The following is a 13,591-nucleotide window of genomic DNA, read 5'->3' as shown; positions in this document are numbered from 1 at the left end:
TTAGGAAAAGTACGAGGGTTGCCTTATAAGTAAGATCTATAGAATGAGACGATCTGCTTTTTTTTTTTTTTTTTTTGAAAGGCTTGTATATTACATCACAATTTCCTTCTCAAATTCAATTTTCTTTGTTTGGTAGTAACATAAAATTTGGACCTTGGGTTTGAAAGATTTGAAACAAAGTGTATATTGACAAATAAAAATTATTATTATTCTAATAATCTCGTGACTTGTTATGATGTACATGTATCAACATTTGATTTGTTAATTAATATTTGATATTACTTACTTTAAAATGAATTGGTTACTTTACATACAACCGCAATTTGAATTTATCAGTGTCGAATTTGACTCCTATAAAGTAAGTGGTTAGTGTCTCTATGATCATACCTTAATTGACATGGACGTTGCAGTATGTAAGGGTTGGGGTCTGAACCTTGTATTTTCCACTTGTTTGCCTAAAAGGATGAATTTCCAGTTTTGACAAAGAAAGTAAGTGGTTAGTAAAGTAAAAAAAACTAAGATTGAGATCTTAGTCATTTATAATGGGGTATGCATGTGCATATAATATTATTTATTAACTCTTCCTTAAAAAAATATCAATTATTAACTCATTTGCACAAGGTTAATATTACTTCATTTTACTTTATAAAATGAATTGTTAGCATTGGTCGATTGTTGCTCATCTCGCTCCCTCAAACTCCCTCAACAAGTAGTATCATAGCCATTATTTGATTTGGAATGCAAGCGGAAGTGGGATTATAGTGTTGGATCAAGTATATTGATGTTGGATATTCACATTTGAGTGGAGAGTTTGAGCAAGTCCCAAATTAACTATCAATTGACAAAATGTTGAATATATAGGAGATTTAATTCACATACTTCATGCCTTACGATTTTGGAGGAAGAGTGGTGTCTCTCTCATGCGGTCATGGAGCGTTAACTCGTTTTTACCTTTGGCGCTCCTTGGACTCCCCAACATAACTTTGCTCCTTGTATCTGTTCCTCTGACCTCTATCTTTGCTCATTGGATAGCTTGCTTGTTAGCTTTACACATAATTTCTAGATTTGTTCTTGTTTGAATCCATTGTTGGTGTTGGTTGTCATTGTCACTATTAGCTAGTCTATTTTTCTTGTTGAATCAACAAGATTGAATGATCTAAGGTCTACGGAATTGTTTCCTTGGTTGAGTAGTATAAATAGGTTTCACAATTTTCATCAACCATCTCTCCAAAAAAAAAAATTCATCAACCAATCAAGTAAAAAGTTTTCTTTTCCTTTGAGCATATTGAGAGAGTTTTCTGAGCTGATTTCCAACTCATATGTACTCACTCTATGGCAACCAAAAGTATAGTACTAGTAGTAGCAATTTTGCATACGTTATTGAGTGTTAGCAACACTAACTAGATAGTAGCTACATCAAGAGAATTCAGTAAAGCATAGCACTATTTAGTTGTACTTGAATTTCTTTTACTTTCGTTCTCTTTTTGTCACTCTATCTATTCTTTCATATCATCTGCTATTATATTCGGGCATGCAACTACAGTTAGATGCCCCACTGCAACTCGTGTGATACGAAACTGTTGCATCAGTAGTAATTAAATAAACTCACACAAAAAAGGTAAAAGAAAATTATAAACACATTAAATATTTTATAGCTAATGCTAATATATTTATTCAGTTGTATAATATTTGCACACAAATTTAAGAATAAATTACATGATTGTGGTCTCGTATAACATTTGATCTCTGGAGTAACAAATACATTGTTGGTTAATGGAGTTGCAACATCTCCAAAGAAATTGGTAACTTACTCACTGATTTGTCCGGGAATCAAAGAGATAGCATGGAACAATGAGGGATTAATGATTCGGTACCACAAGAGGAACATTTATCTCCGCAAAAAAACATTAAGACATTAGGTACAAGGAGAATTTAAGATGTAGTAAATTTATAATTGACGTTTTGACCAATCACTCATACATAAACTCAACAAAATTAATGATTATGTATCATATCCTACAAGACAACAAGATAGATCTTATAAGACTGGTCAAACTATTTTTATTCTTTTTTTTTATAAGACCGGTCAACAATATAGTATAGATATATCAGATACTATATATCTATATGTGCTTTTTTATTCTAATTATTGTTTAAAAAAGTTGAACTATACATCAATCCAACAAAACTTCCGGATCATGGTTCAAGTGTTTAAACTTATATGAAGTCCACAATCAAAACCTTAAATATCTACATTATGGAGGACCGTATTTGAGGCAGAGCGAAGAACGCGACCGCCTTAGACCCAAAAAATTAGTACGAAATTTGAGCCCCAATTTTTTTTAGAGGTCTATTAATCCCTAAAACAAATTGCTTAGTTCTTTGTATCAAGTTTGATGTTTATATATATTTATTAGTTATGATCCAAATTATAGATTCGCGATAGACCATCAAAATCTCATAAACTATCTTAACATTATGAATTGTGTCCTTTCACGGTTCAATTGTGTCCTTTCACGGTTCAACCTTTTAATTTGGTTTTATTCTAACATGAAAATTCCTTGGCAAGTTATAGAAGAAATTTATAATAGATAGACAAAGGAATAAAAGAAACATTTGGTCAACAAAAAAAAATATTAAGTTTGATGTTTATATATATTTATTAGTTATGACTCAAATTATAGATTCAACCACCAAAATCTCATAAACTATCTTAACATTATGAATTGTGTCTTTTCACGGTTCAACCTTTTAATTTGGTTTTATTCTAACATGAAAATTCATTGGCAAGTTATAGAAGAAATTTATAATAGATAGAGACAAAGGAATAAAAGAAACATTTGGTCAACAAAAAAAAAAAAAGACATTGTAAACATTAACCATTTACTTCACTACTATAAGTTCCAAATTTACACATTGCTAAATTGCTAACTAACAAACATGCTAAGTAGCCACCATATTGCTTAACTTTCAAGAAGAAAATAGCATCATAGTTGACAAAATTCATCAAAGAAATTCAAAATACCATGAACAACTCAACGATTGTGAAGAGGGTCTGAAGTATTAGGAACTCTCCTCGTCTGTGACATATAAACATCAAATGGTTGAGCTGTAGTCTGATGTTGATGCTGCATTTGACTATGTTTCTTCTGTGGCTCAACAACTGAAGACTCTTGATTTTCTCCACATACTAAGAAAGTAATAAGCAAAACAAAAAACATTGCCTTCTTCAACCCCCCCAACAAATGAAAACTTATGAAAGTGCATGTTTTTTGATGCCGTGATGAAGTGGTAACACCAATGCAATGCATACATATATAAAGTTGGATGAATTAAAGACAAAGAAGCACTTGATGATGTATATGAAAGCAGATGAAAAAGCTAATAGGCTTTGTTTGTTTGTTTTGTTTGGGCAGTGTAGAAGGAAAAAGGTGATGCAGTGTTTTTCATTATGCACATCACTGCAAACAAGGGACACATCTCACGAGAGGGCTTTTTTTTCTTACTTACTTTTGCTTTAATTTATTCTGTGTTTCACGAGAACCTTTTGTTTTTATGGGAACCAAAAATTATAGGAAGCTCTGAAACTATAGAAAATTTTAAAATTAGTATGTGTAAAAACAATTTTAGAGATTCAATTCACTAATTCAAACAAAAACTAATGTGATAGAAATTCTTTTATTTTATGGACGATCACGTTATCTTACTAAATTTTTGTACTACGTGAATGTTTGTATTGATTGCGTTAAAAGTCACACATTAAATGGGACAAGATTATGACGTCTTCATAAGTAGTAGATTGTCATCACTTTACAAGTCAATTTTATGATGTTTAGTTAAACATAATGTAAACACTTAGATTTGTTTTATAAATGGATCATTCAGGTAACGCTTCAAATGCCCGATCCTGATAATGAAATGATCGATGTGTTAATAGTAATCTCACATTTGAGGAGATAATGTCTAAAAATATGTTTATAGAGAGTGAATAGTCCTCACCTTTACAATCAATTTTATTAGAATGAGTGAATTCTAATGTAAAAAACTCCAAGATAGTGAACTACATAAATCGTTTTGTGTAGCATGATTTTAAGTTTTAACCAACTTTCTGCTAATCAGACATACACTGAATTCATAATTCAACATAACTAAAGATTGGATCTAGAAGAAGGGGTTGTTTTTTTCCACAACATAACAAATCAAGTTTCAAAATCTCACTCTACGTGACCATATTTATGAGCAAACTATCATTTTGATCCCTAAATGTGTGAGACATTGTCAATATAACTTCTAAATATTTCAAAAACATTCATATTGTCTTTTTGTTAGTATTTTTATGGATTAAATTGATCAACAAAAAAAACACATTTAAAAATAAGATTAACTATTTAAAAAGAGATACAAAGTCCAAAATAATTAACTTTTAAAAGAGTGTGGATGTATTAATAATTTTGATGTATTTAGATTTAGAGACTATAATAATATGATATCAAAATAGTTGTTTACCTTAGTACTTACTATACCTCTAATAGAGTGAACCTATGAAAATTAAATACAAAAGAAAATATTGTTAATTTGTTTTTATTTTTTCTTTCTATGATCTGTTGCTGATCAATGTATGACTTTATTCTAGCTTTTAGTCTCCCCAAAACAAGGGTCATTCCAAGATCAATTTATGGCCAATGTGTGTATTGAGATTTTGGCTCATGTGCTTTTCTTTATTTCTTTGTCCTGGCATTACTTGTCTGATTTGTAAAGGTAACAAGTTTTGCTTACTATAGCTATACAGTACATTTCTGCTAGGTGCAGGACCCAGTCATCAAACAGATTGTTACCTAAAAATGAGTAAGTTCTAGTCTTCAACTTCCAAGTATCTTTTGCTTTCAGCTTTTTCATTTTTTGGGTTTTGGTTTTGCTATGGGTAACACCCTAACATGTCGTTGTCTCAGCTCACCCATCATCCATAATTGCTCTCTCATTCTTTCAAGGACTTTATATTTTACAGATATTTTTTTACCCATTTGCATGGGTCATTGGCATGCAAATACACCACTCTCCTATGTTGCAGAAACTTTTCAAAGTTTAGTTTGTTTATTGTCACTATCATTGTGAGGTGCATTGTGAATACTTGTACATATTTTTCTCTTTTTTCTATATATATAATATATGAGTGAGTGGAAGGATTGGAGTCCTGCAGGGTGCCGACCTAGCCGGGATGTCCAACGGCTCTTTGATGTTTTCCTGACTATTGATTCAGTAAAAAAAAACTATCATTGTAAATAATATAAGTGTTTTATTACACCAAAATAATTCTCTCATTGTTTGGAAGTCTAGATTAAATAGTTTATAAACTATACATTCTTCTTAACCAAACCAAGTGAAACACCTTTTACAAATAATAAAACTGTAAAAACTTACACAATTCAAAACGGACAATATTTCAAAAGCACAATGTTGTAGTTGAGATCGAAACAATAAGTAATAAATTAAAGTAAATATAATAGTTTAAATCTTATTCCTCAAGTTATTATAAGAAGAGTTTATTGATAATCTAAAGTTCAAATGAGAAGTATGTAAAATTTGATAAAAAATTATTTTGATTAATATTTAAACTCAACTTCTTCTTAACAACTCAACATGGAAATATTAGTGTATGCAATTGAACAAAAAGAAGTAAATAAATAATATAAGGAAGGCTTTGCTTAAAGTAGACGTTTTTGAGTGGTCATGTCATGCGTGAGACTAATCAACTAATGTGTGTCTACCAAATGCCTGAATAAATGGCTTGATTGTGGATATTTAACATTAAAAACCCGTAGGGCATTGGACACTTTTGTTTTCTCGTGTGTTTCCGTGACAAGTGGTATTCTTTTTTGTTTTCCAAAAACAACGTGCCCATGTTTAGCCATAAAAAATGTTTACTATACACTCAATAAATGATTGTATACATTTTATTTGGTTGATGGAGTAAATGATGTTAGAGACTATTGGAAATTCACACATAGTACAAGATAGAGTGGTTGGGGTTCGAACTTCGAAACATAATTATGATATTTAACTGTATAATTTCACTAATTTTGTCTATTAATTTAGGACTTATATATGAACATAAATGTGGGTATGCATTTTGTTGGAGAAAGAGATAGAAAAAGATTGATATCATATTTGCAAAAAATAAGATTGACATCATAGATATATGATAATGTGATAAAGAGAGAAAGAAAGAGAATATGAAACCTTTGTTGGATTTACGAGTAAAGGTCATCTCTATTTATAAAAATAAATGGAGATTGTCGTAAGAAAAGAGATAGACACAAAAAATAAATGGTTGATCTCATCATTAAATGAATTTCACCGTTATTAATCATTTTTAAGTTTTATTGTGTTTTTATCTCTCTAAATAAAAAAAATGGAGAAGATTCTAAATAGAGAGGATCCTAACTCATTTACAAAAGAGTAAAAGGTATAGCAAAATTGTGGAGAGTTAAAAAATAAAAAAGGAAATTTTAGTATTTTTGATAGTTTATACTTTGGATAAAAAGTTATCCCGTGGTTTAGTGAATGATAAAAATTCATGTTTTTATCCGATCACTTGCTATCTAATTTGTCTAGTTCCACGGCCAGTTTTTTCAAATCAAACAAGGCACAAAAAAGTTGTTCAATCCAATCATTTGTTTTTTGACAAATCAAACACAACTTAGGTGTCGAGTAATGAGTAAGGTTGAGCTAAATGATTAAAGGAGTTAAAGTTCAAGGTTCGAATCCTAGTAAGGAAAAAAATACTAATATACTAGTAACATATATCATTAAAAAACGAACATTAGGTGTTGAATGAGTGTTGAAAAAAATTAAAATATCTAAATATCTTAAAAAAATTATCTTAAGTTCTTTTAACACGTATTTTAATGACATTTATTTTAGTTTTTTGAAGTACTCCGAGCCTTTGTTAGTGAGACAAATAATGTAAATTAATTATGGAATAAAAAATGTATTTTAATCAATCTTTTACTTATAAAATATATTCACTCATTGAAATTGGTATAATAAGCCAAAAACACAAAACATTGAAATTGGTATAATAAGTCAAAAACACAAAACTTCAACGTCATTAAAATTGAAAAAGAAGATGAAAATCGGCAAACAAACTTACAATGCAAAAATTGATCAAAATGATGAAATGCCAACAAAAATGACAAAATCAAATTGATCGAAAACGTGTTAATGGCAAGTTTTTGATAAATTTTGATCTGAATTTAGCTATTATTGGCACGACTTATCAATAATAATAATAGATTGGTTTAAATGATTAGAGATTTTAACCCAAGTGGTAAGAAATTTGATAACCAACTCTCTACGGCATATGGAAAAAATTCAGTTGGGATAAACCACATTGTGTATGCCCGCAAGTTCTCCAAATAAGATTAGTCATTGTTAAACCGCGATGAAAATTTCATACCAATAACACGGTAAATAAAAACTAATATTGGGCTATTATATTGACACGATGTTTTTTTTTTGCCAAGTGGTCTAATGGCTAGAAATTCACATTTAATGCGAATAACTGGGTTTACGGGATTCGAATTGCGGCCCTTGCATATATTATGCAATGTCTCTTAGACAATCCCCCAATGTCGGGATCTCTCTCTTTTAAGACTCAGTATCTTTTAGATACCATCATTAGGGAAGAATCATTTTGAGTACCTAATAGGAACATAGTCTAAATGTAGACCTTCAACATTAAGTGGGACCCATATTTTAAAATTATTAGAATATTGAAATGTAATGATATAGAGTTATTGATAAATGATTAATGAGTCTCGGTTTAAGACATTTGTGTGAGGTGTGGTGTATTATTTTTGCATCAAACAATAGTAAGTATTTATATTGTCTCCTCAGAGACTAGTGCGATATCACGGACCGTTCGACACCAACTATCATTCTAAGTTAAAGATAATTTGTTGTTTGTTTTAGTAACTAAGTTGCAAGAGTAAAAGTTGAGATTAATAAGGTGTGAAACTTGTTAGGATTAGAGTTCCTTGATCAAGCCTCACACATAACCTAATGACCATACATGTGTGAAAAATATTTGCTTCTGTTGTTTTATTTTGGCACTCATGACTTATAACTTTGTTTAATTATTACTTTGTTCACTTATTGTGGGATATTTGTGAAATGTTGCAATGTGATGTGTTTTAAACAATCGCTTTAATTAGTATTGTGATGTTCGTATTGTTCAATGTTGTATTGTGTTGTTTTAAATAATATGTTTAGTACTTTTTGTGTTATTAAGTACTTCATGTGATCTCATTTTGAAAACTATGGAAGTTTCGTTTTTGTATCACTCTCACTCTATGAAGAACAAGCTCTATTTCTCTCTCTAAAAGATTACAGGTGAAAAATTATGAGAATAATTAAGATCCCTAATGAAATGATTGAGTGAGCTATTTATAGAATTCTAAATCTGCATCGAGGTGCTATGTTGGCGGGATTGTATGTTTATTAGGTACAGCTATTAAAAAAATTATAAATGAGTGATGTGCACATGTATAACTCTTTAAGTATGCAAAATAGATATCTTCATTGTGGATGCTCTTACAAACTAAGATAAATTCATAAGGATATTGACCCGACACTTCTAAGATGAGTTCAGAAAAAAGAAAGAAAAAAAAAAGGAACAAAGAGTTTAATTATTTTAGGTCCAAAAAAATAGTTTAATCCGTAGCTACCAGGGACATTATGTACCGGGATCAGAGTTCGAACTCCGAATTCTTCACTTCTCCACACATAATGTGTGTGTGAATCTAGCATAGTGCCACTAGGCTAATTGAAGAAAAAAAATAGCTTAATTATTTTTGTCCAAAAAAATAATATTTCTTATATGATCTATAAGTCTACTTAAATGTCTAAATGTTTTTTCAAGTAGTCAATAGACTAGAATTCCACCATTTTTGTAATAAAAGTCCATGAACTGAAATTTTGAGGGATATTTAACTGATAATTAATTGTATGATATTTGCTTTTTCTTGACATAAAAAGGTCATGCATAACCGTTAGTATCAATTCATAAACTTCTTGTTGTATAACAACATGAAAATGAAATTTCAAATGGAAATGGCAAATCCATGTCGAGCATAAATAGTGTGCAAAGTATATAGTTGATACATATAAAAATGTTAAGAATTGACTCATTGCGTGACTTCTGTGTCTCACCATCAAGAGGAGTGTGTTGTTTAAAAAAATTGTAACACTCACACAAAATGTGATCACATGTACAAATTTTATGAGGTTGTGTAAAAAATGTACAAATAATAGATACTTATACTCCATATATAAGTATAAAAGGTATGAGCAATTTGTGTTATACATATTTCCCCATATTTAGCACTTTGTATTGGGTTTTCTTTGTTAACATTTCTTTCCAAACACTTTCTACAAGTACCTTTCTTTTTATCTCATATCTTTTGCTCTTTTTTTATCATTATATTTATTTGTATGCTAGAAAACATATGTAGGAACTAAGGAGTACGTAGAGCCTTTTTTTTTACTTTGTTTTGGTTTCTCTTATTTTTTATTTTTTTTTAGTATTATATGATCATATGTTGGAGTGAGTACAATGGTTATGGTTTGAATTGGTGCTTGATATAGTCTTGTATCATAATCTCTTAGGTTTTATAAACAAGGGATTGGAAGAGAGTTATTAGGAATATAATTTTAATATTTTATTCTTTAGGACTAATCTGTGTCAAGTTTTTTAATGTTCTGTTTACTTCAAGTATTGACGTGATGTCAATTTTAATTGATCCTCCATTAAATTCATTTGCCTAATATTCACTAATTTTCCCCAATATACTTCCATTGTCTTTATAATGTTCTAAATAATAAAATTAAACTATATTGATTTTAGGTTTTAATGTCTTGGACTTTTTAAGTATTTTTACGTTTGTTAGAAAATTAATCTTACACATTTCTTAGTGCTCTCTTTTTGTCATAGTTTGTTTAATAAAATAAACTTTCTCCAATATACTTCCATTGTCTTTATAATGTTCTAATTATTAAAATATATATTGATTTTAGGTTTTAATGTCTTGAACTATTTAAGTACTTTTACATTTGTTAGCAAATTAATCTTACACATTTTTTGTGCTCTCTTTTTGTCATGGTTTGTATAATGAAACAAACTTTCTCCTCTTGTGCTAGAATGAGGACAGAAAGGAAAACACAAACTTTTAATGCCAAAAGGACTATTCCTATCTCTCAAAAACCAGTGAATGGGTCTTTATGTGTTAGAAATTTGAGGAAGAACCAACTTGGAGGGGTCATATTTGGATGCACAAGGAGTACAATGAAAGAATGTCTATCTAAACAACTATTTGGTTAGTTTTTACATTTGATTGCTTTTATGGTAGCACATGTAATAGGCTAATTGCTATTAACCTATGTTTCTTTATATGTTTATACCCATTAGAATCACGTCTGAGTTAGCTAAACATGTGTTTTTGACCACAGATTGTTATGTTTGGCTCCCAACTTTATAATTGATTCTATTTCAAAATCAATTATACCTAAAAGTTACTTCCTCCGTCCCAAATTAGCTGAGTCATTTTTTTCATTTCACACCTATTAAGACAAATGTATAAATGAATGAGAGAGAAAAATGGTTTTAAGTTATCTTGTTAAGTATTAGTGCATTCTCCACTATCATAAATGCAAAGTGGAATATATTGAATTGGAAGTTGTGAAAGTAATATTAATTATAGTTATAAAAGGAAAAAAGTAATTAATTTATATTGAAAAGTGAAATAGCTCAGTTATTTTGAGACTTTTTTTTTTTTTTTTTGCAAATGGCTCAGTTATCGTTGGACAGATAATATTTTTGGATTCTCTAGTAACATATAATCAATTCTAAATTTCTTGACATATAGATACATACACACACGAAATCAATTTAGATTCAAATTAACTAAACATATTTTAATCAATTCAGTCAAAATTAATTTTTTTCATTACAATGATACTCCGTAAAAAAAATTACATTGTTTTGCTGCAAAAATTACTCATTTCATAGTAATTGTTTTACAAATGAAATTCTCACTTTTAGGCATTATATAGTGATAACTCATCATTTACTGTGGGATATACGATCACTTATTATGGGTTTTTATTTTTTATTTTATTAGGCTTACCAGCTCGACACTTTTCCTATGTGAAGAACATTGATCCTGGGTTACCTTTGTTTCTATTCAACTACACTGATAGGAAGCTACATGGAATTTTTGAGGCATCTAGCATGGGAAAGATGTATATAGACCCTTATGCTTGGATTAATGATGATTATTCCAATGAAACACAATATCCTGCACAGGTACATATGCTAATTGTTGTCTAGATGCATCACTATACTATAAATCATATGATGGTGATTCTTGTAAGACTTATTGAGATTAATGCCCTAGTGTTATTGATGTTTAAGGTCAAAGTTCGTGTTGGACTTCAATGTCGTCCATTAACCGAAGATAAATTTAGACAAGCAATTGCAGGGAACTACTATGATAATAACCATTTTAGGTTTGAATTAGACCGTAGTCAAACAAATAAGCTAATGTTTTTACTTACTTCTGCGGCAATAGCTCCTGGTACACCTGTACCACGGTATAATATGAATTGGAGATCGGCGTGTCCATCTCTTACATCATGTAAAACTTTAAAGAAAGGTAAAGCATTAGAAATACATGAACCACGCATTTTACTGATTCAAGTAATGATAAAAATGAATTGATATTACTTGTTTTCTAGATCGTCTCGCTCAACCAGTGCGTACCCACCCAATTAAGAAGAAGGTAAACGAAGGTGAAAAAAACCGTATACATAAGAAACTATTGGAATTGACTCTTGGCAAGAGAAACCAAGACCTTTCTTTTCTAGACAGTGTAAATGGTGCTTCTAATGAGAGCAAGATAAAGGGTTATATAGAGGAACACTCATGTTTAGAGAAGAATGGAGAGAATGTCAGTGCTTCATTCAAGAATTTATACACCATAGTACAGGTTGTTAATGTCGACGAATAAAAATATTTTAAATAGTATAAATTAATCCTATTTATATTCAACTAACATTAGTGCATTTTTTTAGTCGGTGCAGCGAGGTGAAGAACTAAAAGCTTTTCAAAAAACATATTCGCAGATGACTGGTTACCAAGAACAAAAACTGGTACAATTTATTTATCTATCGTAGATACCGACAAAAATTAAATCATGTCATTCAACTATGTATCACCATCTTTTGTATGCTCATGCATAATGTTGGCATGCTGAAATTGTTTTATGATCTTCATACATATTGACAACATAAGACTATATGAGCAACTATAGAAATTTTAAAATTCTCTTCATTCGTAGATTCTTGCTACTATTTGAAATCCTTCAAAAAATAATATTAAGTTATTATGTTGTATATCTACCATTAGTCATGTTGTCCATATCACTATTGGTTTTATTTATTTATGTTATGCAAAAAATGAAGGCATCAATGGAAATTCAGCTTGTAAAAGATCATGGTACAACAATGTTTGAATGTACAAATATAGAGAAGACAGTTATCCGGTCATTTCAGCCTGAGAATGCAATCAAATCTTTTCCACCTATGAGCTCCATTTCTTTATACACTTCGCAAGTACAATTTAGAGGTGAGGTTCTTGTTTTTTGTGATGGAAGTGTTTTTTTTTTTATTCACCTGGATTGAAAGAAGAAAATGTCTTGGCTAAAGCTTCTTTGAACAATGTTGTGCAGTTGGTGGTTATACGAATGGATTTGAATGCTTCACAAATACTGAGATGCTTAATTTAGACTATGGGAAGTGGATCAATGTACATTCAAACTTAGACAAGGTAAATTAAATTAGCTTATGGTTTTATATGATCCAAATTTGAAAAGCTTTAGTGGAAATATCAAATGACATATATGATATATGCATCAATGGGAAATGGTATAAGTAAATGTGCTTTTCTACCTTGACCCTAGATTTCTAAACATTGCAAAGGGAAATAAGAGAGCATGTTGAAAAGTGCATGTTGCTAGCATTATTCAACTCAATAAAATGTCCATTTATTTTATGTCTTTGGGCATCACATAATTTGTAAACTTATTTTCACTTATATTTACAGAGATTTGATCTTGCATCAATGGAACTGAATAGCTCGTTTCATTCCAATGGTGGATATAATGAATTTGACTATTCGAAGTAAGAATTTATGGCTTAATTTTTACATGTTCCATCCATCTATATATATATATATATATATATATATATATATATATATATATATATAATGTATTGTGAATTTTTATGAATATAGTATGCATTTGGATGAAAATATAGTGTTCCAACTTTCGAACGAAAATCTATCTAATATAAATTTCAATTATGCGGCGAATTTTTTTGTGCAAATTGAAAAATATGGAGTAAACTTTTAAAACCACAACTATGCACACACAAAAAAAAAACAAAAAAAAACATGCAAAATGTCATAGGTATACCCTCGATGTGTTAAAATGAACTTGAACAAAAAAATAAAATCATATCACGTTGATATTAT

The 13,591-nt window shown here is 29.8% G+C and overlaps 1 protein-coding gene across 1 annotated transcript; it reads left to right on the top strand.

The window, feature by feature from the left end:
* The first annotated feature begins 10,153 nt into the window (after positions 1-10,153).
* Positions 10,154-12,065, top strand: LOC25482058 (uncharacterized). The gene is made up of 3 exons (XM_039830444.1): positions 10,154-10,373; positions 11,178-11,711; positions 11,794-12,065. The coding sequence occupies exons 2-3, from the start codon at positions 11,387-11,389 to the stop codon at positions 12,063-12,065; spliced, it is 597 nt and encodes a 198-aa protein (XP_039686378.1). The 5' UTR covers positions 10,154-10,373; positions 11,178-11,386.
* The last annotated feature ends 1,526 nt before the right edge of the window (positions 12,066-13,591 follow it).

The sequence above is a fragment of the Medicago truncatula genome, chromosome 1, assembly GCF_003473485.1.
Source record: "Medicago truncatula cultivar Jemalong A17 chromosome 1, MtrunA17r5.0-ANR, whole genome shotgun sequence".
Lineage (NCBI taxonomy): Eukaryota > Viridiplantae > Streptophyta > Magnoliopsida > Fabales > Fabaceae > Medicago > Medicago truncatula.
This window is presented reverse-complemented; position numbering and strand designations above follow the sequence as displayed.

Coding starts and splice junctions, on each gene's coding strand:
- LOC25482058 (XM_039830444.1), top strand. CDS start 11,387: ATGCATCACTATACTATAAATCATATGATGGTGATTCTTGTAAGACTT. Junction 11,712..11,793: donor ATGTAAAACTTTAAAGAAAG/GTAAAGCATTAG, acceptor CTTGTTTTCTAG/ATCGTCTCGCTCAACCAGTG.